This window comes from Rhinopithecus bieti, unplaced genomic scaffold (assembly GCF_001698545.2).
Source record: "Rhinopithecus bieti isolate Rb0 unplaced genomic scaffold, ASM169854v2 scaffold_62081, whole genome shotgun sequence".
Lineage (NCBI taxonomy): Eukaryota > Metazoa > Chordata > Mammalia > Primates > Cercopithecidae > Rhinopithecus > Rhinopithecus bieti.
The window spans coordinates 104,257-130,270 of NW_016823463.1; the positions used below are offsets into that span (position 1 = coordinate 104,257).

A 26,014-nucleotide genomic window follows, 5' to 3' on the forward strand; every position below is an offset into this window, starting at 1 on the left:
AGTAGCTGGGGCTACAGGCGCCCGCCACCTCGCCCGGCTAGTTTTTGTATTTTTAGTAGAGACGGGGTTTCACCGTGTTCGCCAGGATGGTCTCGATCTCCTGACCTTGTGATCCGCCCGTCTCGGCCTCCCAAAGTGCTGGGATTACAGGCTTGAGCCACCGCGCCCGGCCCATACTCAACCTTTTTTTTAGAAATTGTGCTAATGAGATGAATGATCTAATTTTTATTTTCATACATTAATTTTACATAAAGATACTCTGTTTTATAGACATAGGTAACATCTGTAACTGTTACAGATATTTGATTAAATGTGATCTTTTAGTCCAATTTATAGGTAAGAATGTGGAGGGCTATATAGGTTTCCTACTTATTTTCTTTGGTGAATCTCAGAGGATACTTTCTATTAGAATTTTTGAAAATTGATAAAGCTTGCCTGAGTACTAATATATATAAGGCATGGTAAATAGACTTTGTGGGTACCATAAGATAAAATATAAGAAACTTCTATGTCTCTGAAGAGCGCATAGCCATTTTAGATAAAATGTGCTCAAATAAGGAAATTAACATTTAAATAACAGTTTAAGATTATGGAGGAATTGTCATTTAACACATTATTTGCAAACATGTTATGAATAGTTTAGAAGAGGAAGCGATTGTCACATGCCAAAATTTTATTGAAGTCAATTTTAAAGTGAGAGTAGGATGTCAGTTGTGGGGCGAGGATTGGGAAGGGTGTTCCGAGAAGTTGGAACAGTGCCAGTCAAGTGTGGGAGCAGGAGAGCATAGCCAGATCCCGGGCTGGCTGGGAGTGAGGTGGCTCACCCAGAGCACAAGTTATCACTTCAGCTTGTGCATATAATTTCATTCCTTCATTTATCAATATTCAGCAAGCTTTTATTGTATGCTTATTTGATAGATGCTGTGCTGGGGACTAGGCAATCAAAAACAAACTAAAGAACCCAGTCTCCTGGGGCCAGCAATCTGTAGGTCATGATGACCTCTGTTGGCTCTCCCCTCTTGGCTTCTGTGTCCTTGAAGAACTCTCTTCTCTTTCTAACTGCCCTTTCATTTTCTTTTCTGTTTAGTAGTTGTGCTTTGGCTCACCTCATTGCAGTGGTGTTTATGCACATTTTTGTGTCTAGATTGATCTTTCTTCCTTAACATACCACTAGCGTGGACTCTGGAACCAGGTTACTTGGGTGAAACCCCAGCTCTGCTACATTCTAGCTCTGTGAGCCTGCAGTCACTCAGCCTCTGTGTGCCCAGGTTCCTTATCTGCAACATGGAGGTCACAGAAGTATCATGCCTGCAGGTCTGGAGGGGGTCTAAGGAAGCAAGATGTGTGAAGCTTTGAGCACAGTGCTTGGCACGGAGGACTCTGTGTGTCATTATAGTAGGCATCAGTGGATTCAATTTACTGTGAATTGAAAATATTCGGATTAGCTGAGCGCGGTGGCTCATGCCTGTAATCCCAGCACTTTGGGAGGCCGAGGTGGGCAAATTATGACATCAAGAGATGGAGACCATCCTGGCCAACATGGTGAGACCCTGTCTCTACTAAAAATAGAAAAATTAGCTGGGCGTAGTGGTGTGCACCTGTAGTCCCAGCTACTTGGGAGGCTGAGGCAGAATTGCTTGAACCCAGGAGGTGGAGGTTGCAGTGAGCTGAGGTTGTGCCACTGCACTCCAGCCTGGCGACAGAGCGAGACTCCCATCTCAAAGAAAAATGTTCAGATACAGTACAACAAAAGAATGCAAATCTAGTATAAAATTATTTTTATAGCATTTACATTGTATTAGATATAAGTTATTTAGACATGATTTGAAGTATATAAGTTATATGCAAATATGTCATTTCACATAAGGGACTTGAGCATCCTTGGATTTTGGTGTCCACAGTGGAGTCCTACAACCAATCCCCTGTGGATACTGAGGGACGACTGTATTAGTATTACTGTTTCTTGTTATTGTATGGATGACTGTTTAAGTTCAGTGCAGTCTGCCTAAGTCCAGCTCAGTCCTTTATCCTAGCTCCAAACTAGAATTTCCAGCTCTTCACAAAACATACCTCCCTGGATAACCCAATAGTACATTCGAATCCTGTGTGGAAAAACTTACTTTCTTCTCTTTACTGCTAAAAAAGTAAAAACATAAAGACAAAAGCAAATCCCACCTTACTCCCTGCAAATAACCCTCTTCCAGTTCTTCCTGCTCGCTTCTCTGTTTTCATTGATTCTATTCCTGTGACTCCTTGGTTTCATCCCAAGCACCGACTGTTCACATGTGCTCTAGATTCAGTTATTCTGTCAGGAAGGATTCACTCTCCACCTTGCACCCAGTAGCTTTGGTAACAGGCTGTGGAAGAAGGAGTAATTGCTGGAGGGCTTTCTGTTCTCTGCTGGATAAGATGTATACCTCAAAATGACACCCAGTAGCATTCCTGTGTAGTGGGTGTGATGTGAAAATGGACACAGAATTGCTGTTCTTCACTACTCCATTCTGACTTGTGGATTTGAGGCCTCCCCTGAAGTTTGTCTGGACTTTTTTGTAGCTGTGATTCTGTCAAATAGACCCACGATAGGAATTCTGTATCCTCAAAAGGTAGTTGTTTTACTCCCCCAAGTTGCTGAACCACTAAGTTGGGCATCTCATCTCCATTTTCTGCTAGTTTTCCCTTCCTAATATCTGGGTATTTAATTTTAATAGTTTGTGTGTATGTATATAAACAGATAGATAAAATACTTAAAATAGAGACCTCAAAGATGTATGTTTTGGCTCTTCATTATTTATTAGTGTTTTCTATTACTTTGGAAGAAAACCTGTCATTTATAATGAAATAAAAAATTAGAGCTTTTATTAGCTTTTGACTTTGGCTGTAGAAAAGTAGCTATAGGTTAAGTTCACTGAACTAAATTACTGATACTTTTTTTTTTTTTACCACAACTGCATTTTAACCACCTCAAGAATTAGGTTGCTATGCCCCACCCGCTTTAATGTGACTTTGGTTTGATTTTATTGGATGCTCCCCAGCCGTAGGTGAGCCGAGGTTGTATTTTAGTAGAGATGGAGTTCCACCACGTTGGCCAGGCTGGTCTCGAACTCCTGACCTCAGGTGATCCACCCGCATGGTGGCGTGCACCTGTAGTCCCAGCTCCTCAGGAGGGCGAGGCAGGAGAATTGCGTGAACCTGGGAGATGGAGGTTGTGGTGAGCCGAGATCACGCCACTGCACTCCACAGAGCAAGATTGTCTCAAAAAATAAATAAATAAATAAATAATACAAGAAATTAACTGGGTACTTGGAGGCTGAGGCAAGAGAATCGCTTGAACCTGGCAGTCGGAGGTTGCAGTGAGCCAAGATCTCGCCATTGCACTCTAACCTGGGCAACAAGAATGAAACTCCGTCTCAAAAAAAAAAAAAAGTCAGATGTGGTGGTGCCTTCCTGTAATCCCAGCTACTTGAGAGGCTGAGGTGGGAGGACCACTTGAATCTGGGAGGTGGAGATTGCAGTGAGCCGAGATCCACCACTGCATTCCAGCCTGGGTGACTGAGACCCTGTTTCAAAAAAAAAAGAAAGATTAAGAAAGAAAGAAAAAGAAATGGATAGATTAAGATGACCTTTTAAGAATCAAGAAGACTTGGTAAACTAATATTTTGGCCTGGGGCAGGGTCATAGAAGGCGATATGAGAAAAGAAAAGCTCTCAAAGGCCAGTTTAAGGATTTTAGCCTAGAAGAAGATAGTATTACCATCAGAAATAATGGGACTGAAGAGGGAGAACTGAAGTTATGAAGAGCAGCACGTTTTCCTATTTAAAAAGTTACTGTCAGTCATAAAAGGATTTTTGTAACAAACAGCCAATATTTAATATGTACACAGTGTCATAGAGCTTGTTCTGGTCGTGGATGAATTGTAGGAAGTGATTTAACCACAGTGCTCAGAACCCTGTGGTGACAGGGCACTAGGCAGCAGACACAGATGACTCCTGTGGAAGCTGGGCTGGAACAGGTGTGGAAGTAGAAAAGTGGAAGAGTATACTACTATTTGAAGGGGTAAAGTATTTTTAATGAAAATTGTTATTTGGTATTTTTTCTTGAGATAAAATGAAGTAGGGAAACAAATTCAAGGAGGGCAAAAAGTAGATCTTAGAGAATTACAGGATATTATTTATCTGGAGACTAGGGAGAAGGGAAGTGAGGAAGTAAATGCTGGAATGGTAGACCTGGGACAGATTTCAGTGGAGACAGTATCCTGTTCAAAGTGAATGAATGAAATATTTTGCAGGTAATTAGAATCTAGGGATGTGTAGAAGGTTTTTGAGGGGGTAAAATTAGAGGAAAATCTAAAAAGAATGGTTACTTTAATAAAGAAGAAATAAAATACCAACATTGTATAGTGTTTCTAAATGCTAAAATTCTATTGGAGTGTAGTTGGTATATTCGTGTTTTATTTTTAAATGTATTTTAATTTTAAACTAAAATATTTTAGGGTGCACTAGATCTATCTGATGCACATCCTCCGCCAAAGTCACCAGAGGGAAAAACAAGTGCACAGACAATACCAAGTAAGGTGAGTGAGCTGCAGAACCCAGAAGTCATGTCTGGACTCAACTCCAGAGGGCTCTGCTCTTCTCTCTCTAGTCTTTCTTGTTACAAGTTGTATTGTTTTTTATAACACATGGGCTCTTTAGTTTCTTGAAGGTGCTTTTTTTCCATTAAGTATACATTAAAAAAAATTTTTTTTTTTGCTTTGTTGGTGGTGGTTTGACATTTGTATCGTAGAAAGGAATGTGCTGGTAAGTAACAGAATCAGAATATTTGGATTTATTTGGTACTTTGGACGTTTTTCTCCTATTAACAAGGAGATTTACTTACTTTTCATTTATAAATTCCTAACTTGAGAATATTAAGCTGGGAATATGTATTACAGGATATAATATTGAATGAATATTTTAGACTTCTAGATGGGTGATGGGATTCAGAATTGTAAATCATGATGGCTTTTAATATACATGGGCTGTTTTGATAGAATTTCTAAGAAAATATATGTACTTTGGTTACATTTATGTGTGTATGCATGTGTGCATCTGTTTGTGTGTTTATGAGTTGTTAAAGGTAAGACTTGATTTCAGAAGTTAAGCATAAAGAAAAAAAATGAGCTGTACACTTTGAATTTAAGATCCAGGATATGTAGGAATGGATAGAAAGATGATTGTCAGGAAATTTGTTTTCTCAAGAGTATAGCTTGAATTGGTAGTCCCGGGCGGTCTTATCAAAGGATAGGTTTGGGTCTGTCGTAGTCTGTTCAGGCTGCCAAGTACCATAGATTGGGCAGCTTACAAACAACACATTTTTCCTCTGGAGTTCTGGAGGCTGGAAGTCCAAGATCACAGCATCACTGTGGTTAGGTCTGGTGAGGTCCCTCTTCTAGGTTACAGAGAGCTGCCTTCTCATTGTGTCCTCATGTGGTGGAAAGAGGGTGAGAGAGCTCTCTGGGGTCAGGGCCCTAATCCCATTCACAAAGGCTTCACCCTCATGATCTGCTCACCCCTCAAAGGCTCGACCTTCTGATACCATCACATCGAGGGTTAGGATTTCAACATAGGAGCTGGGGGTTTGTAGACTACACAAACCTGCAGTCCATGACAGGTCAGGTTTGTATTCTTTGACTTTCCCTTTGATTTTCATTCCATAAGAACAGAGTGATGCCGTGGAGTCCATTCCAAAAGATGAGGCCCCATGTGGGTTTATGGTGCTGGATCGACCCTCAGATATAGTTGCATCTTTTTAAATAGATGAAATTCCAGAACGTAGTGATTATACTACAAGATTCCTTTCTTTTTTAAATGTCTAGGCACAGAACATTGCTGAACGATTGCTGTTATTTTTTGCTTGTTCTTTGATGTTGTTGCTCCTTTTATTTAAGTTTGGAAAACTAAAGGAATTTTATACTTTATTTCTAACCAAGGGAACAACTATTGTATTGTTTATAGTTGCTCCTTCTGAGATTCCTAGTTGGTGTAGGGAAGGCCTTTTTAAAATTTTTTTTTTTCCTAAATACTCGTAGGAGGCTATAACCCCAAAGACAGAATAAGGTCATGAGTAAGTTTTTAAAATTTCTTTAAATTAATTGCAAATAAAACAGCCTATGTAAGTAAGCTTTACTTTTCATGAAAATATCTGGCTTTAGAAAAATTAAAATTAATGAATATTCCAAAATACTTATCAGTACCTATAGCATTTGACTATTTGGAAGCTCTTTTTAGCAAATTATTACTATGTTTAAAGCAAATTAGCAATCCTAACCTTCTACATATAGAGTATGTCTTCTGGGTAAAATATTAAAGTCTGTTTTATGTACTCTTATTCTCTCTACATACATTTTAAGTATGTAGAGAGATCTAAGAATTAAAATGAGATCTAAGTGAATTAAAGATCTAAGAATTAAAATGAGATCTAAGAATTAAAATGAGAATCTCAATGTTTTAGGTCAGTCAGGAAATGATGCTGTGAGTTTTTCCAGAGAAGCGGGGACTGTCCTGAGGCTGCTTTCGAGAACAGCGTTTGTCCTAACAGCTGTCTCTGCTTCTCCTGCTGCCATCCCGTTATTCTAGTTGAATCCCCATTTCTCAGTTGACCTCATAAACCCGCTTCAGAAACACCCTAGATAGTCCTTGTGTAGGGTTGCATCTGTTCTAAGATAAACCCTTATTTTGACACGTAAAATGCAATTTCTGTAGTACTAAAGGACCTGGATTTGGGATCCAGTACTTTCCCTACCCTCTTCTTGCTAGCTACCTCCTACTGGCACCTAATCAGCCTTGAGGGCCCATGGGAAATGCTAGAAACTCTCCAAGAGTAGCGTCCACCCAGCCTTTAGGAACCAGCTTTGTGTGTTCCTGAGAAAGATCAGATGAGGTCAGGACAAGTCTTCAAGGAAGTTTCCTAGGAACTCAAGTGAGTCTTATTTAGTATGCTGCTAAAATGTAGCATGAAAGAGGTGATTCTCCTCCCAGTAGAAGCTGAGCAGGTGGAGGCTACACTATCTGTGTTTGACCTAGTAACTATTGGAAATAGTAAACATGACGTAGATCACTTTAGGAATAGAGTTAAGAAAGGACCAAAAAAGCAGACCTCACAGAACATATTCACTAGATGTTGCACTTCTGAGACATTTTTCAATAGGCATCTTTGTTTGCTAATGAGTTAATTTATTTTTAAAGATTTCTATTTTGTGGTAAAATCTCATTTTATTCTCATGCTCAGATACCAAGGTATAAAGGACAAGGTAAGAAGAAGACAAGCGGGCAGAAGGCTGGTGACAAGGTAACACGCATGAGGGCAGAGGAGAAAAGCAGCCTGTGGGCATCAGGTCTCGACTCTGGGGCCTCCTGGAGTGCTGGGCTCCTGTCAGGTTGGGTTCTCAGTTTTCTTACGAAATGTCACTTGAGGCTGGACACGGTGGCTCACGCCTGTAATCCCAGCACTTTGGGAGGCCAAGGCGGGTGGATCACTTAAGGTTAGGAGTTCGAGACCATCCTGGCCAACATGGTGAAACCCCGCCTCTACTAAAATACAAAAATTAGCTGGCGGTGGTGGCACATGCCTGTAATCCCAGCTACTCGGGAGGCCGAGGCAGGAGAATCGCTTTAACCTAGAAAGCGAGGTTGCAGTGAGCTGAAATCGTGCCATTGCACTCTAGCATGGGTGACAGAGTGAGACTCTGTCTAAAAACACAAAAAAATAAGGATGGCATGAAATAAAAAGTAAATTTCACTGTCAGCTTTTATCCAGGTGAAAATCATACTGTCGAATCTTAAAACCATGCTCTCAGTTTTACTTTGAAAATTTCTGTTTTGTTGGCAATTAAAAAAGTTGAAAATAAGGATTTTTCTTTTGAATGGATGATTAAGCACATATTATTAACATTGATTTTTATCTGAGGAAAATAGAACATCAAACTATTTTTTGGATAAGTTCCCATTGATAAATTAAAATAAACTTATTTCCTCCAAGACATTTTGTGTTCTGTCATTTTCAGACAATTGCACTTTCGTGACCCTTTATTCAGGGCCCCTGCTCACAGTAGACTGCTGGGGCCAGTGCTGCATACCACCAAGGCCTTGGCTGCTTTTCCTCCTCCCCTAAAGATTGCAAAAATTGACTAATCTGATAGATTAGCTGCTTATGAAATTTAAATATTAGAAGTTTTAGAAACATTATCAGTACAGTTTTTACATCTACTTAGGATAAGACAAAATGTTTAATTTTCAGTTCTGTGAGATTCATTAGTCCTGTGTTGAGCTTCGGTTATGTATAGATATTTTCACTAAGTTGAAAATCTTCAACATTAAAGCTTTTTAAAAATTCCACCTGTTGTGTTAGCTGGCTTTAGTTCTAGTAGTTTCAAAGGTAAATTCCTATTATTGTATTCTCTTTGTTCACACTGTTCTTTATGCATTATTAAACAAGAAGATGCTCTAAAATAATGATTAAGTTGTTTTTTTTTTTAACATTTACATAGTGAAAGTTATTGTGTGTCAGTGCTTTGGGCAACACATGTAACAGTTCTCACTTAAGGAGTTTATAGTTTAATTGGAGAGATGAGACATACCTTAAGTAAGATGTAAAACTTCTTAATAGATTTAAAAAATCAGTTTCTTGGACTTTTCTAAAATTTAAAAGCATATTTTATAGTATTAAGCCTTTATAATCTTATTGCTGTTGTGGGTTTTAAACAACTGAAACATTTTCAAGAAGTTTATACATAGAGCCTAGGCATGCTAAGAGATGTGGTTTTCACTTTGTGTGATGTGATATAACTGTGATGGGCCAGATTTTGCTTTCGCTGTATTTTGGGCAGAGTGTAGTGTGTGCCCTGACTTGAGAGGGGATTGAAGAACCTAGATGGGCCCATATCCCAGGATTTAGTCCGTAATTTGGGTCTCTTCTATTTCATTGTTATGTTCCTGGAGGCCAGGATGCTTCCTCAATTACTTGGAAATCTTTTTCCCTGTACATTTCTGATCTTGTTTCTGAACTGCCTTGTGAGAAGTCTGTATTGTACCCTGTGTGGCCTATTGCCAGTCTTACTTACATGGGTAAGCCCTTAGCTCTTTGTTCCCCTGCCTTTCTGCTTTGCCTTGTGCATGCAGTAAGTTCCTAGCAGCCTTAACATTCTCAACATCTTCATCATCCAGATGCTATGTTGCATGTGGTTGGGGTTGTACACAGCAAGACTCCAGATGGAGCCATTCACATGGTAGGTGAGTGGCACCTCCCAAGGTGTGCAAAGCCATCGTGGGAGCCCCGCTTGTCCTGCAGACGTGAACTGGGCATGCGATGCAGGAGGGCCAAGGGTACCACTGCTCCCGGAACTCTGGAGCACTGATCAGGAGTGTCGCATGTGTCCAATTGCTTTCGAATGCAGGAGGGGGCAAGTACTAGTGGTTCATTCAGAGACCCTGGGCACTTTCTTCAGGGAAGCTATATTCATATTATAAATAAACTTTAAAAAATCATTAATATGTATAGTTAGAATTGATTTGTAGGGTTTTGGACTGATGTAACTTGGGCAAAACTGAAGTTCTTATTTTGTTGTTGCTGAGAGACAATAAAGATAAAAATAAAGGTTACAGATAAAAGATTTGGCATACAAGGAGTATAAATACGAAATGGGAGGGCAATTTTTAGATGAATTAATAATTTTGAAATATATATTAACACTTGTTGACTTCCAAAGTATCATCTGTGATAATTTATCTCATTGTATACCATTTCATTGTACCAAACATCCTAATTGTTTGAAAAAAAAAAAGTATCAGAAAATTATAACAGACTTTTGATAGGCCCTACTAGCTTAGGTTTTACCATTTGGAAATGTTGAGTAAGATTTATATTTTTTTTGTTTTTAATATTTAGAATTAGTTGCTCTTCATCATTATACCAAATGTAATATGAAAGATCATCCTTTCTTCTTACAAATAGTTTTCAGGTGTCTTTTTCTTTTTAGAGACAAGGTCTCACTCTGTTGCCTAGGCTGGAGTGCATTGGTGTGATCATGGCTTACCACAGTCTTGTCCTCCTGGGGTCAGGTGCCCACTTCAGCCTCTTGGGTAGCTAGGACAACAGGTGCATGCCAGCACACCTGGCTAATTTTTTAAAAAATGTTTTTCTGTAGAGGCAGGAGTCTTGCTCTGGTTGCGCATTCTGATCCTCAACTGTGGGGCTCAAGTGATGCTCCTGCCTCGGCCTCCCAAAGTGCTGGGATTACAGGCATGAGCCACCGTGCCTGGCCCAGTTTGCAGATGTTTTAAAACTAATATGTATTGAGATGCTTTTTCACATTACATGTAGGTTTTGGAGCATATGTTTTTGTATCTTTGGCACTCACCTCAGGATTTTCCAAACCAGATGTTATCATTCCCTATCACACGCCCACACCATCCTTAATGAATGGATACATGGATACATGAATGTTCCCACACTTAGCCCTTCCATTTCTGCCTGGTCAGCTCTGTAATCCTAACCATTAGAGACTCTAGACTTGACATCTTGGCACCACTTGTTAACTGAACTCCATGAGCTGCTGGTTGGGTAGGGTGGGAGGGCTGAGGATGTAGAAAGTAGAAAAGCTATTTGTAGGGTCCTCTTTAAGTCTTACTCCTAAAGCTAGAAAATCATGGTTCTATTGTGATCTGTAGGAATTACAGATTGTTTATAGATGGAAAGGATAGAGTTTCTCTAGAAGCAGTTGAGTTTTTAGAAAGGTTTGTTTTGTGGTCCTGGAATTTTGCAGTATTTACTTTTCTAGGTGAGCAAATTAAACTTTCAAAATATATGTCTGTTAGAACTGTAGTAAAATTACTTCCCTAAATAATTCATTAGTAAGTCATGGATCAGAAACTGTCATTGGCAGGGAGGGAGGTGGGGGACAGAGGCATGGGTGGGGAAGAGAATTAAATACAGGCAGTCCTCATATCTGCAGGTTTCACATCCATTGCTTTCACACCTGCAGATTCAACCATGTGTGGATGGAAAATGGTTAAAAAATAATAATACAAATTTTACTTATTTATTTATTTATTTTTATTTATTTTGTTTTTGAGATGGAGTCTCTCTCTGTTGCCCAGACTGGAGTGCAGTGGTGTGATCTCGGCTCGCTGCCAGCTCCGCGTCCCGGGTTCACGCCCTTCTCCTGCCTCACCCTCCGGAGTAGCTGGGACTACAGGCGCCCGCCACCACGCCTGGCTAATTTTTTGTATTTTTAGTAGAGATGGGGTTTCATCATGTTAGCCAGGATGGTCTTGATCTCCTGACCTCGTGATCCACCTGCCCTGGCCTCCCAAAGTGCTGGGATTACAGGTGTGAGGCACCGCACCTGGCCAACAATAATACAAATTTTAAAATAATGGTATACAGCTTTCTACATAACATTACATTTATTAGATATTACAAGTAATCTAGAGATGATTTAAAGCATATGGGAGGATGTGTGTAGGCTATATGCAAATACTATAGCATTTTATATGAGGGACTTGAGCATCCTCAGACTTTGGTGTCTGCAGGGGTCCTGGGTACTGACGGACAACTGTATTGCATGAATTTTTTGAATACTTTTGCAACACCATAGTATTTCTTTGACTGATGTTTCCTACATGAACAGTTTGGAAAAAATTCTTTTTTTTTTTCAGGTTCTTAAGACAGTCTGGTGATACAATTCAGTTTTTGACTACTGAAAAATTAAGGTTTTTCACTGTGAAACTTCTGTAGTGCTGCCTTTTTGTTAGTCCAGAAATGATTGGCTTCTTTATTATATGAGTGTACTGTTGGATGATTTAAATATATACTAAAGCTTTCTTATGGCTGCACTGTAATTTCTGATAGAGCTTATTAGTAGTCTTGAGCTCCAGCCAAGAGAACTTAATGACCGTTGTAGTGCTGTGCAATAGGTCCTTCACTTTTGTGAAAAGACAAAACTTGTTTTAGTTTTTTGTTATAAATAAGTTGATTTGTTTCCTAGGGCTGATGTAATATAAGTACCAATACTGGGTGGCTTAAAACAACACATGTATTGTGTCACATTTCTAGAGGCTTAAAAATGTGAAATCAAGGTGCCAGGAGGGGTGTGGTTCCCAGCTTCTGGTGGCTGCTAGACTCACATGCTGTTTGGCTTGTAGATGGATTACTTCAGTCTTTGCCTCCATCTTCACATGGACTTCTCCCTGTGTTTCTCTGTGTCTCTTCCCCCTAACAAGGATACCAGTCACTGGGTTAGGACCTAGGCCCACCCTACTCCTGAATGGGCTCATCTTAACTAAATACATCTGCAGTGACACTTTCCAAATAAGGTCACAGTCTGAAGTACTGGGAGTTAGGGGTTTCAACGTATTTCATTTGTGGGATACGGTTTGACCCATAACTTCTGTGCTTGTCCAGAGAATGAATTCTAAGGCATTGCCATGATATGTGTGTGTGTGTGTGTGTGTGTGTGTGTGTGTGTGTGTGTGTGTTTGAGATGGATTCTCTCTCTGTTGCCAGGCTGCAGTGCAGTGGTGCAATCACGGCTCACTGCAACCTCCAACTTCCTGGTTCAAGCGATTCTCCTGCCTCAGCCTCCTGAGTAGCTGGGATTACAGCACTGCCACCACACCCAGCTAATTTTTGTATTTTTAGTAGAGACGGGGTTTCACTATGTTGGCCAGGATGGTTTTGGATCTCCTGACCTTGTGATCTGCCTACCTCAGCCTCCTAAAGTGCTGGGATTACAGGCATGAGCCACCGGGCCCAGCCAGTGTATATACTTTTTATTTATTTATTTATTTCTATTGATTTATTTTTTTGAGATGGAGTCTCACTGTGTCACCAGGTTGGAGTGCAGTGGTGTGATCTCGGCTCACTGCAGCCTCTGCCTCCTGGGTTGAAATGATTCTCCTGCCTCAGCCTCCTGAGTAGCTGGGAATACAGGTGTGTGCCACCATACCCAGCTAATTTTTTTTTTTTTTTTTTTTTGTATTTTTAGTAGAGACAAGTTTCACCATGTTGGCCAGGATGGTCTCAATCTATTGACCTCGTGCCTGCCTCGGCCTCCCAAAGTGCTGGGATTACAGGTGTGAGCTGCCATGCCTGGCCTTGGCGGCTCACACCTGTTTTTAAATCATATTTTTTAGTTTTTAAACAATACTTAACCTTAGTTATTTAGCTTCATTTTGAATCTTCAACTTAGCTAAATCCAGGTGATATAAAACCCAAGTAACTGAAGTTTGTGTATGTAATATAAGTTCGTCTTAACTCATGATAAGGGTAAGGGTTTTTAAAGCAGATTCCAGGGTATACATACGTATACAGATGGTCCCCGATGTTACAACAGTTTGATTTATGCTTTTTCGACTTTATGATGATACAAAAGTGATATACATTAAATAGATACCATACGTTGAGTTTTGATCTTTTCCCAGGACAGTAATCGGTAGTACGATTCTCTCTTGGGGCCGGGCAGTGACGTTGAGCCATGGCTTCCAGTCAGCCACATGGTCATGAGGCAGTCTGATGCCAGGGGATGAATATCCAACATTTTTTGGATGTTGTGTTTTTGCACTTCATCATGTCTATGAAGTGCCCATTTTCAACTTTGTGATATTTTCACTTGACGGTTTATCAGGTAAGGCCTTTTGTGGGTTGCGCATCTGTGTACACACATACATCTGCTGTATACTTGGAGGACCCATTGAAACTGCTCTCAACGTTTTCAGTACTTTGGTTTTAATCTGCAAAATGTGTTGATGACAAATATTTCTCCTCTTTGTGTAGATTTTTTAAGTAGTGAAGTTTATTTGGAATTAAGTTTAGTGAATTCATTAATAACCTAGTTGGGTAATGATCTTTTGGCAAAAATGAGCCATAGTTATAAAGCAGTAACATGTTCCTGTGTGATTGAGAACTTGATTTTGAGAGCAGTTCCAAAGCAGATTGTTTCAGAATTTATTTTTACTTCCTGGATTAAGAGAACTATATTTTTAAAACAAAATAATTGTGTTATGTTTACAAGTATGTGTTGTGTAATACAGTAATTCTCTGTAAAACTTGTCTTCCTAAAACTGGTCTTTCTGTCTATAGCAGGAATATTGGTCAAACCTGTCAAAAAATAATCATGGATACCTATTAGTTGTTCAGCTTTGATGTTAGATAGTTCATTATGTGGATTTAAGTTACGTTGGCAGTGTGAATTCTTGGGGAAATCAGAATAATTATTGTTTCTCATAATGTTGCTTTACATTTACATTTTTCAGTTTCTTTCATGCCAGTTATTCTTTGGCACTTTCTCATGAGTGTTTAGAAGGGGAATCTGTCATAGCCACAGGCTCTGTCATTGTACATATGTCATTGTACAAATGTCACATCAGAGTATTTATTTCCAAATGCATATTCTTTTAAATAAATCCATTATTAAAACAATGTGAAAATCAGAAATTACAACTGGTGTGAATTACATAATACTTTTCTGTATTTGATAATACCAGGAAAACATCAAGAAAGTTGTTAGGAAATTTTTGAAAGTTTCTGCCTCTTTGAAAATATGTTGTCTAAAATTATAACTTGGTATTTATTTTTTCAGACATCTCTTTATAATCATTAATTTATAGTAATAAAATGGAATGTATAGCTCTCTAGAAGGCACTAAATTTGCACAGCATGTATCTTGCCTACCGTCAACTAGTCAAGACCTCTACCTGGTGTAAAGATGTAAACATATATCATAAGACATGCATAATGCATTCTGTCTGTACCCATATGGAAAGTGAAACCATCCTTCAAGAGCGTCTTGTTTAATGATGTCTAACCCAGACTTTGGTCACCATGGTTCAGTAGTTACTACTCTTTAATTCTTTCTCAGCCATCCATCCCTTCTTTCTTAACTCCTAGATATAATTTGGTCTGAAAAATACGAATCTAGTTCAATTCTTGAGGAAACTCATGCCTAGGAAATTAATTTACTTAAGATTATATGGGCCAGGCACGGTGGCTCACGGCTCATGCCTATAATCCCAGCACTTTGGGAGGCCAAGGCAAGTGAATCACTTGAGGTCAGGAGTTCGAGACCAGCCTGGCCAACACGTCGAAACCCCATTTCTACTAAAAATATAAAAATTAGCCGAGCGTAGTAGCACACGCCTGAAATCCCAGCTACTCAGGAGGCTGAGGCAGGAGAATTGCTTGAACCTGGCAGGCAGAGGTTGCAGTTAGCCCAAATCGCCCCACTGTACTCCAGCCTGGGTGACAGAGCAAGACTCTGTCTCAAAAAAAAAAAAGATTATACGACTGGGTGTAGTTTGTGCCTGTAATCTCATAAACTCGGCTACTTGGGAGACTGAGGCAGGAGGATTGCTTGAGCCCAGGAGTTTTAAGACCAGCCTGGGTGACATAGTGAGACCCTGTTTCTTAAAAAAAAAAAATGCAGTTAATAATTTTGGACTACATTCCAGATTCTTTGTTTCAGTTGAGTGCTTTTTCTAGTACTCCACAGGTATTTTACACAATACTGCTCTCTTTAGTACGCAAGACTGAATTTTGGGAAATTGCCATTTTTAACCCATAAAGCCCACAAATTCATTATAATTTAGCCTAATAGCATAAATATTGGGTTAACCTCTGGAATCAGGCTTTGACTTTGATATTGACCTTACCACTTAACTACCTGGAGACTTTGACAAGTGACATAAATGTTTATCTCTGTGTTTCCTTATTTATATCCACAGAGATAAAGCTATTTCCAGATCATAGGGCCATTTTGAAGATTAAATGAGATAAAGTGAAGCATTTGAATGTTCACCATAAATGTTAGCTGCTTTTTATTATTGCTAGCATTATTTATTTTTTCATTATTATTATTAACATAGACCCGTCTAAGGGCAGAAAGAAATCTGACCAAGAATGGAGTGAAAGTCAGCTGTGAAGGTTAAGACTCCCTGAAAACAAGAAAAGTGGTAACATCACTCTATATCCAAGGGCATGGATAAGGATGATTCAGAATTTTTTTTATAATGTTGATGTTAAGATACATAGAGAAATATACACGTACACACACACAGATACATATGTCCATGGACATCAAAATAAGTATAGGTTAGGAAGTTACCCTGGAAGTCAGAATTGAGATAATTATTTTAATCAGCAAATGTTTATGTTAGAAACACTAGTGGTTGAAGGCAGGTGTCTTTCACCTTGATGCCTGTTGTGTTTAGCACTGGATGGAAAATGGCTGTTTTTATGGATGACTACTTTAATGCTTGGTTCATTCATATGTAATCTTTCTTTTCTCCTTTAATAGTAATGGTCTCTCCTGTTTTCAAGTTGAAAAATGTATTAATTTAAGATAGTTTATGAAGCAATGACATATGGAAGAGGAGATGGGAAATTGTTTCTCAATGGGAAAGTGTTTATAAATGGGATAGGTATACTAAAGGTATTTCCATTTAGGGAAAGAGGAAAGGAATGGTATTAATATATTTCTCTAATATTTTTCCCCCTTTGAAAGTTTGTCATGTTAGGAATCTTGGGGATGGAGTGATGAATCATGGCATTGCTCTGCAGTTCACACTGCTGGGAGCTGCCCCCAACGCACACACACACACACACACACACACACACACACAGAGGTTGAACACACACAAATACAGTTTTCCTTATGCTCATGAGACTTCTTTTATTATTTAAAATATCTTAAAGTTTTATCTCACCAAGGAGGCCTTTTCTCTTTCTTTCTAGAAAGCCAACAATGAGGCCAATCAGAGTGATACAAGTGTCTCCCTGTCAGAACCCAAGAGCAAAAGCAACCTTCACTTACTGTCCCATGAAACAAAAATTGGATCTTTTCTAAGCAACAAAACTTTAGATGGCAAAGACAAAGCTGGCCTTTGTCCAGATGAAGATGATATGGAAGGAGATTCTTTCTTTGATGATCCCATTCCCAAGCCAGAGAAAACTTATGGTTTGTGAGTAAATAGTTTTTGAACTACGAGACTGGGGGTTTAAAATAAATGTTTTCATTTTGTAGTTAAAAAATAATGAACTATGGATGGTTTATAATTATTGGAACCATAAATCTGATTATGCATTGTTAATGCCTTTCATGTTGTAAAACAACCCCAGATTTTAGAAAAACCTAGACATGATTTATTCTAACAGGTAAATGTAGATTGTCAGCCACTTGCCAGGGCTGTTCCAGGGTGGGGTACAGCAATGATAGAAGAGGGAAGACTCCTGCCCTCAGGAAGCTCCCACTCTGGCAACGGAGTCAGGCAATGAGGGTTATGCTGCGGTGTGTCATGTGATGAGAGCAGAGCAGTGATGGAAGCCCAAGTGTGTGGTCAGGGCAGGTGCATGTCAGCTGTCCAATTTGGAGGGGGCCTCACTTGGAGCTGCCCAGTGAGCAAAGAACTAGAGGAGATGAGGGAGTTGCCATGGGTTGATGGAGCTCTGGGGAGAGGAAACAGCAGAAAGCAGGGAGGTGAGTGGGGGGGTAGCAGAGAGAGCAAGATGGGGATCAGATGAGGTGGACTCAGAGATGAGGGGCTGGATGGCTTTCCTTTGAGACTGGAAGCCCTGAGGATCTTGATCCGGCGTCCATTACAGAAGGATCCCAGGGTTGCTGGGGAAGGTTGGACTTGGAGTTTCCAGGTAGGAGGCCATTAATGATTATTCAGGTGAGAAGTGATAGAAGTGGTGGGGAGAAATAGGTGGATTTTGGAAGTATTTTGAGGTTAGATGGAAAAGGATTTACCAGTAAGTGCTAGAGAAAAAAGTAATATCCAGAGTGGCATCATGGTTTTTAGCCTGCAAAACTAGAAGGTTGGAAACCCATTAGATGAAGAATGGCAAGAGGAAGAGTGGATTGCACAGACAGGTGGCATGAAAGCCTGAAGGCCCCTGTCGCTGTGCTAAGTTAGAGAAGATTGCTAGTGGAAATCCGAAGTAGGCTATTGAGTATATGAGTTCGGATTGATGGAGAGGTCTGGGCTGGAGATGTAAATTAGGCGTCTTCAGTTTGTAGATAATGTGGGTGTGGGAGACTACAGAGGATCACCAAGGAAGCAGGTCCTGCACACCTTGAGGCCAGAGTAGGGAGCTGGAAGCAGTGGAGGAGATGGAACCAGGAGAGTGGTGTCTTTGGAGGTGGCGGTAGGGAGGAGTAGCTGTGTGATGCCATTGGATTTAGCCATCTGGAGGTCAGTGATGACCTTGACACAGTTTTGTTGGAATGGGGGTGTGAGGCAGGTGAGAGAATTAGAGTGCATTCAAGACAGGAAAGGATTGTAGATGACAAATAGTTTTCTGATGAGTTGTAAACGTGTGCAGAGGAACAGGATGGTGGCTGGAGGGGTAGGATTTAGGGCTGAAAAGCGTGTTTAGGTGGGAGAAAGAACAGCTTGTATGCAGACGAGAACTGCTCAGCTTTAAAGATGGAAGAATTAATGATGTAAGGGAGTGAGAGGAGAACTCCTGGAGGGCTGCACAGCAGTGGAATCCCATGCAGGGGCTTGTGTTTGCTGGAAAAGTGGAGAGCGTGTGGGTCCCATTGTAGGCAGGGGGTGGATATGACGGTGGCACCTGTGCACCTGTCACCTTAGTTCATAGTTGAGTGAGGATGGAGGACGGAGGTTGGAGATTTGGAGAGAGTGGAGAAAGTGTGAAATCTTTCTATAACAAAGGAAGGCGAGAGGGGACTGTGGAAACCCGGGGGTTGTTGGGCAGTTTTAAAGGCACCCTTGAGGTTAGTGGTCATGACTTTAAGGGGAGTTCTTCAGCATGGCTGTTTGTGGCTTCTGTAAACAATATTTAATCTGAGAGATGGCACTTATTTGCTAGTAAACTCCTGTATTGTCCCTTGGCTGCATGTCTGGGTGATGGAAAAGGGCTTCTGAAAAAAATCACAATGCAGAGGTCAATTTAGTTTATAAGATTATCAAACAGAATTCTAAAGAGAGGTGAGCTGATTTCTTATACCCTGGCTGTGCTGATTGTGGTTGATCTGTAGTTTGCACTCCCTTGGTATACTTTATGGTTTTGAATTTTTAAAGTCTATATTCTTGATTTCCAGCCACTGTGCATATAAAGTATCTTTAAGTTGCTTTTGTTTCAGTGGCAGAATAAAAGTGTTTAGTGGCAGAACATAAGTGCACCGATTAACTGTCTTTGCTTCTTGCTAGGAGGAATGAGCCTAGGAAGCAACCAGGAAGCCTGGCCTCGCTCTCGGATGCACCCCCCTTAAAAAGTGGACTCAGCTCCCTCGCAGGAGCCCCTTCCTTAAAAGACTCTGAGAGTAAGTACCCAAAGATGTGGGCTTGAATACTCGGGATACTTTTTGTCTAATTAAGCACTATATGATTATTGTTGATTTTTTTTTTTTCCAGGAAAATCACTGAAATAACCTATAATTTTATCACTCGGAAATCTTTCCTGTTAATATTTTGTTACTTCTAATGTGGTCATATTTTATATGTTGTTTTGTATTCTGCCCCTTCCTATACCTACATACCATTGGAATACTTTTAGTTGATTTTTTAGCTGATTTGTATTATCTATAGAAATATAATTTTTAAATCATCTCTCCTTTTTTGGACATTTACAGTGACTTGAGTCGGATTTGCTTTCAATTAATTTTTAAAATTTGTTCAGTGATACCACAGTAAGTATCATAAAATGTTAAATAAAAAACTATTCTGCAGATCATTTTCAGGAAGAATGACCTGACATGTCATTATAAATGCAGCAGAGCTAAAGAGCACTGATTACATGTGGAATAGTCTAGCTCTGGCACCAGTTACTTTCCCATCTCTCCCCACACACAGTGATAGGAATTTAAAAAGCATAGCTCTAAACAGGTAGGATGGGCAGAGGTCCTTTGGAAACCATATCATAGTAAATGTTGTATTTAATTAGCATAGTGTTTCAGAGCACGTGTACCTCTTTTGGAAAGTTTCCAAAAGTAGATTCACTAGGAATTTGCAGGATGAGTTTTGCATAATTGTCCTTCCGAATCTTTTTGTATTGCTCGATATACTGTGGGACTTCCTAGGGCACATAAGACAGCCGACCTGTTGCTTCTCTTAAACCAGCCGTGTATTTATAAGGTTCGTATCCCTTCCCATTTGCTTCTTTCCTGTGGTTACTGCCACCTTTAAGAAAGGAATCCAGGATATCATGAACGTGTCATTCTGACACTGATTAGAGAATGATCATTTAGAGAGGACGTTGAGAACGAAGGACCAAAAACCAGTGAGGATTGTCACTTTAGTAAATGAAATAGCAGTTGCATTGAGGAAAAATTTAGAAGTTCAAAGGAAAAATAAAATTCATGAAAATAATTAACAGTAGTCTATGAATTCATACCTAACAGGGCTGTTTATGGAAAGTGATGTCTTATAATTAGACAAAAATATTTTTTGGTGGTTGTGTTCCAATAAAGTAGTATTGTTTGTGGTTTAAAAAGGGTTGTAGCCGGGCGCAGTGGCTCACGCCTTTAATCCCAGCACTTTGGGAGGCCAAGGCAGGTGGATCACAAGGTCAGGAGTTTGAAACCAGCCTATCTAACATAGGGAAACCCTGTCTCTACTAAAAATACAAAAATTAGTCAGGTGTGGTAGCACGCGCCTGTAGTCCCAGCTACTCGGGAGGTTGAGGCGGGAGAATCGCTTGAACCTGGGAGGCGGAGGTTGCAGTGAGCCGAGGCTGCGCCATTGCACTCCAGCCTGAGTGACAGAGTGAGACTCCGTCTCAAAAAAAGGGTTGTAATGCATAGTTTAAGCATCATTAATCACAGTTTATTTTTTCCTTAGTTTTAGGTTATTATGCTCCTGTCATAAAGAAGCTCTCTTATTGAACAACAACAAACATTGATGTGGTTTAGAGACTGTTGTATTCTAAAAGTCACTCTAATGCTAATATTTTCTCCTGTTCACAGGTAAAAGGGGAAATACAGTTTTGAAAGATCTGAAATTGATCAGTGATAAAATTGGATCACTTGGATTAGGTAACTAGATTTCCAGTTTTTGTGTTGATCGTTTTAAAGTGATTATTTTTAGTACGGTAAGGTTGTAAAAGAAGTGACTCAGTCTGCCTACGCTGAACACCATCCTGCCGCTGCTTATTCAGCAGGTGTTTGAATGGCTTTTACGTGTTCAGGATTACACCCTATGCGAGAGATGGCTACAGCAATAGCCATCATGTCCTCATGAACCTCTGTCTTCATGGAGTTTGAATTCTGGTCAGGAATATGAACATTAAATGGGCATCTACAGATATTTGAGTATAAAAGGGTCAGTATATATTTGTATGGAAATGGCTAGTAGGTTACCTTTGTCCAGTCTTGGCATTCAGGGAAGACCTTTTATAAGAAGTGACTTCTGTGCAGAAGCTTCATGGTTAAGTAGATGTATAAGAGAGAAGGGAAGATATTTCAGTTCAGATAGAAAAATTTGTGCAGAGGCAGAGCCATTTGCTAGATGCTGGTAGTACATGGTCCAGGCCTCGGAGAATTCAGTCTAATGGGGAAACAGACTTACTGAAAGAAAAATTGTGAGATGTGTTCAGTTCTGTTCTATGGAGCAGAAGTTGGTAAGCCTGCCATGTAAGTACATTCATTCCTATGGAAGTAAGAGTGTCAGTGTGAACATTACTGAGCCCTGGACAATATGCTGAGAGCACAGTTCTCGTTGAGTGTTCTGTTCTGTACAAGACTGTAGCAGGGTGACAGGCATACTTTAGGCAAACTCATTTATGTAAAGGCAAACTTGCTGACCTGAAGGAATCGGTGCAGCCAGGTTCTCAATGGCCACTTCCTATGCTCTCTGTGGATGTGCTGGCATCGCTTCCTGGTCTGTAATCACTCACACATGGAAGCATTGAAAGACAGCTGCACAGGCAGGTTGAGGAGAAAGAAAACTGTGTCCCATGTGCTTTTAAAACCCAGCCCTGTCGGAGGGGCAGCTCCAAGAATGCCCTTCCCTCTTCTGGAGAGACATTTTGGATAGTGCAAAGAACTTGGGTTTGGAGTTGGATGGAAGTGACATCTCAGATGTGGCACTGATTGATGGGTAGCGTAGGGAGATAAACTAAACTGCTACTTCCTCATCTGTTAAGTGGAACTGGTAACATCTGCCTTGTTTTTAAAGAGTAAATAGGATTTAAATATCTCTTCATACGTAAATTAAAGTACAGTGCCTGGCATGGTAGGTGCCTAGTAAATGTTAGTTTTCTTTTTATGTTACTTTGTTCCCCCATTTGCAGAAGAATAAGTGTTCCCTGAGCCGCCCGGATTCTTGTTCACACAGTGCCCTGGAGTCCTGGTAACTGAGTTGCTGGTTGTGCTGCCCTCTGCTCTTTGTGCGTCCTGGTTGCTGGCTGGCCAGCTAGGTGGGCCTGCCCCCTTTCCCTCCCTTGTGCTTTTCCTGTCAGCTGTGGTTGTGGTTGCCATTAGATGTTCTTTTCCACTCGACCTCAATGGCTAACTGCCACTGGAGACTTTACTCCTGATCTCTGCACCGTGATGGCTGCCCTGTCCCCTTTGTGTTGTTTTTTTCACTTTTATGGTGTTTCACTCTGTTGCCAAACCTTTTAGCTTTTTTCTCTTGACTGCTCTGTTCTCTTACCAAAGTGAGGGTTTTCCCGCCTGTTTCTGAGTGGGGAGCTGCTGAGAATTCTCATCCTTAGAAGGGAATGTGGTTGCTGGGGCTGCAGAGTTGCTGGGTACAGGCAGGAGGGTGGTGTGCTCCTTCACTTCACTCTCTCGGGACTTAGGCTTACCTCGGGTTGGAATTGGGGTGGTTATGCAGGTGAGAACTACCAGTTCACTAGCTGGATGTTTGTCATTTAGCTAGGCATTAGGATTCAGTAGAAATAAAGATTTATTTAGTTTTGCAACAATGTTGTGTTCTGTCTGGGTTTTTCACATTTTAAATATACAGTACTCTAGGTATTTTGAGTAATACATAGAGAGATGCTAGTGGACTAGCCTAGGATAATAATGATGTTAGTGATAAGTGCCTGGTGCTGTACTAAGGAATTATTTTATTTAATTCATATCCTATGAGGTAGGTTTTATTACTATCTCCATTTTTACAGATGAAGAATCTAGGTTAAGTAACTTGCCCACGGTCATGCTGCTTTTAGAGTCCTGCTGCATCACACAGAGCCCTCACCATTGTGTTTTACTGCCTGTATGTTATTTAGACAGTACTGAAATAATCGTTTCAATGGGAACATAAATTCTGAGTTCCAAAGAAATAATCTACAAATAAAGCTTTAGAGCACAATCTATTTTAGTTTGGCAGACAAATATTAATTAAAAGTGCCCAAATGGAGTGTTTATAGATAGGTACTTTGTATGTTTAAAGCAAGAGTTACTAAACTTTTTCTGTAAAGGGCCAAATAGTCTATGTTTTAGGCTTTGCTGACGGCATGTACTGTGTCTCATATGGTCTTTTTTTTTTTTTTTTTAAACAATCTTTAAAAATGTGAAAGCCATTCTTAGTTTACAGGCTGAAAAAAAGCAGGTCATCAGCCAGAGGCAAGAATGAAAGTAAGGAAAGCAGAAGGCTGTCAGGAAGTCCGGGCCAAAGATAACTGGGGTAAGGGCAGATAAGATAGAGGGTATGGGATGGGGAGGAGAGACTGTCAAAAAATGAAGAAAACAAGAATCCTTGGCCTGAGGGCCAAAATTTGCTGACCCTTAAAGTAATGTAGTACAGGTTGAGTATCCCTTAACGCAAATGCTTGGGACCAGAAGTGTTTCGGAATCTGGATTTTTTTGGATTTTGAAATGTTTGCGTTTTTGTTACCAGATGAGCCTCCCAAATCCGAAAATCTGAAATTCTGAAATGCTCCCATGAGCAGTTTCTTTGAGCATCACATTGGCACTCAGAAAGTTTTGGATTTCATTCAAGTTTGGATTTCAAATTTTTGCATTTGGGATGCTCAACCTATATGTATTCTGTTAATCATTTTGACACTGGCTTAAATTATTGTTAATACTAAACAATACATAACCAAGAAGTCAGAATCTAATGTGTTATAGCACATTATGCAGTAAATACCTTGTGTTTTGAATTGACTACAAATGCTAGCAGGTGGGGAATCCAGTTAGCTTCCTTTAAATCCACATTGCAGCCACAGCTGTCCTCGCTGTCTCAGCGCGGTGTCCACCTCTGCTCTCCTCACTGGCCTTCATACATAGGAACACCATGATGGGTCCTTGCAGGCTGACATTTTAGTAGCTGCCACTGCTGGTTTTATTTAGCACTTGCAAACCAGCCACATACGCAGTTTGTTTAATCAGATTTCCACCTCTCCTGCTCAGCCCTGACAGTGCCTAGTTTGCCCTGACAGTGCCTAGTTTCTGTCAAGCACTTGCAGCCCTTTAACCTTTGAGGCTAAGTGAGGCTCTCAAGAGCTAATGAGAGGAGAGGAAGCTGGAAACGTCCCTCCTGACTGCTTATGGTCAGGGATTTGCAGTTCATTACTGGGCAAGGTTTGAGTGTAGCAGTAACAAGGATTCATGTTTACTTTGTTTGCTGATATTCTTCCCACCCCGTATCATCTACCCATCTGTCTTATCTGTGGGACACCTGCCTTGACCCAAGCCTTTACCCCTGTTATCTTTGACCTGGACTTTCTGACTGCCTTCTGCTTTCCGTACTTTCATTGTTGCCTCCTGTAAGCACATTTCTTCTTGCGGTGGTAAGATTATCTCCGGGAAAAGAGAAGTGAGATAGTGCTTCCCTGGACTTTGTCACTCCTGTCTTTCCCCACCCCACCCCAGACGAGCTTCCCTTTGTATCCAGGCTAAGATCCTTATTGCGACCAGCCAAGCTCTCATGATCTGGCTTCTGCCAACCCCTCTGATCACGACTCCTTTTTTCTCCCTCCACCCATTCTGTTCCCCAAATTCATTGTTTTATGGTTGTGTGACTCCCTTACTGGTGGTTTTAAAAATTTTTTTGAGACGGTATTTTAAAAATTTAAAATAAAATAAATGTTTAATTTTTGGGTAGATCTTGCAATGCCAGGCTGGTCTCAAACTCCTGAGTGCAAGTGATCCTCCCGCCTTGGCCTCCTAAGTAGCTGGATTACAGATGTGCGTCACTGCTCTGGGCTGCACTGGTGGTTTTTCAAACCACCGCACCCTTCCCCACCTCAGGGCCTGTCACATGTTTCCTTTTCTTGGAACACACTGTCCCCAATAATTTGTACCTCTGCAACCTAGGTTTCCACTCAGTTGCATCCTTGGAGTTCTTCCCAATTGCACTAGCAGTATTTGGTTTGTTCCGCTGTTTCTCTTCACTAGAGTGTTTGCTCCTTGAGATCTGAGATACCATCTTAGTCATTGCTATACCTCTAGGGGACCTAGTCATCACTCATCTGCTTGATAAATTAATCATAAGATTTGACCATAAGAGAATTACCTTGTCTAACTGTCTGGACAGAGCTTGAATCCCCTCAGCAGTCCGACTGATTTAGAGACAGTCCAGCCTTACCTGAGGGAGGATCGAGGACAAGGCCCACAGGATCTTTGAACGGCTCTCTGTCACGCCAGGTCTTCTTTTGTGATCCACATCTTCTGCATGTGGCTGTACATAATTCCCGGGTCTTTCGTAGGCCATCCATTCACATTTTAAGTTGGCTCTCCTGTGCCTCCAAGTCTGCTTTGAGGCTGACAACGCTTTTTCCTTATCTAGCCCTCAGAAGTCCTGGGAGGGAAGGGCTGCTGATCTGCAAATTTGTCCTTTATAGCCTTAAGTTGATCTGAAGGTGCCCTCTCTATCAAAGGCTTGTGGTGCACTTTGAGAAATTGGTAACACTGCCTCACCATTCACCATCCCACCTTCATTCAGTTGCCTTTTATTAAGATCTTACTGTGGACCAAGGTCTCTGTTAAGCACACCATGTACCTGAATCCTTGTGTTAACTCTGATTGGTGTGGCTTTGGCTGTATGTCAGAGCTGAGGACATGGCCAAGAAA

At 40.6% G+C, this 26,014-nt stretch overlaps 1 protein-coding gene across 1 annotated transcript in view; it reads left to right on the plus strand.

Moving 5' to 3' along the window:
• Nucleotides 1-26,014, plus strand: part of CEP43 (centrosomal protein 43) — a 41,926-nt gene that overhangs the window by 7,393 nt on the left and 8,519 nt on the right. Inside the window, exons 3-7 of the mRNA XM_017861630.1 lie at nucleotides 4,490-4,570; nucleotides 7,267-7,326; nucleotides 16,765-16,991; nucleotides 19,206-19,318; nucleotides 20,960-21,028. Of these exons, the coding sequence (XP_017717119.1) occupies nucleotides 4,490-4,570; nucleotides 7,267-7,326; nucleotides 16,765-16,991; nucleotides 19,206-19,318; nucleotides 20,960-21,028 (550 nt within the window). The remainder of the gene's footprint in view (nucleotides 1-4,489; nucleotides 4,571-7,266; nucleotides 7,327-16,764; nucleotides 16,992-19,205; nucleotides 19,319-20,959; nucleotides 21,029-26,014) is intronic.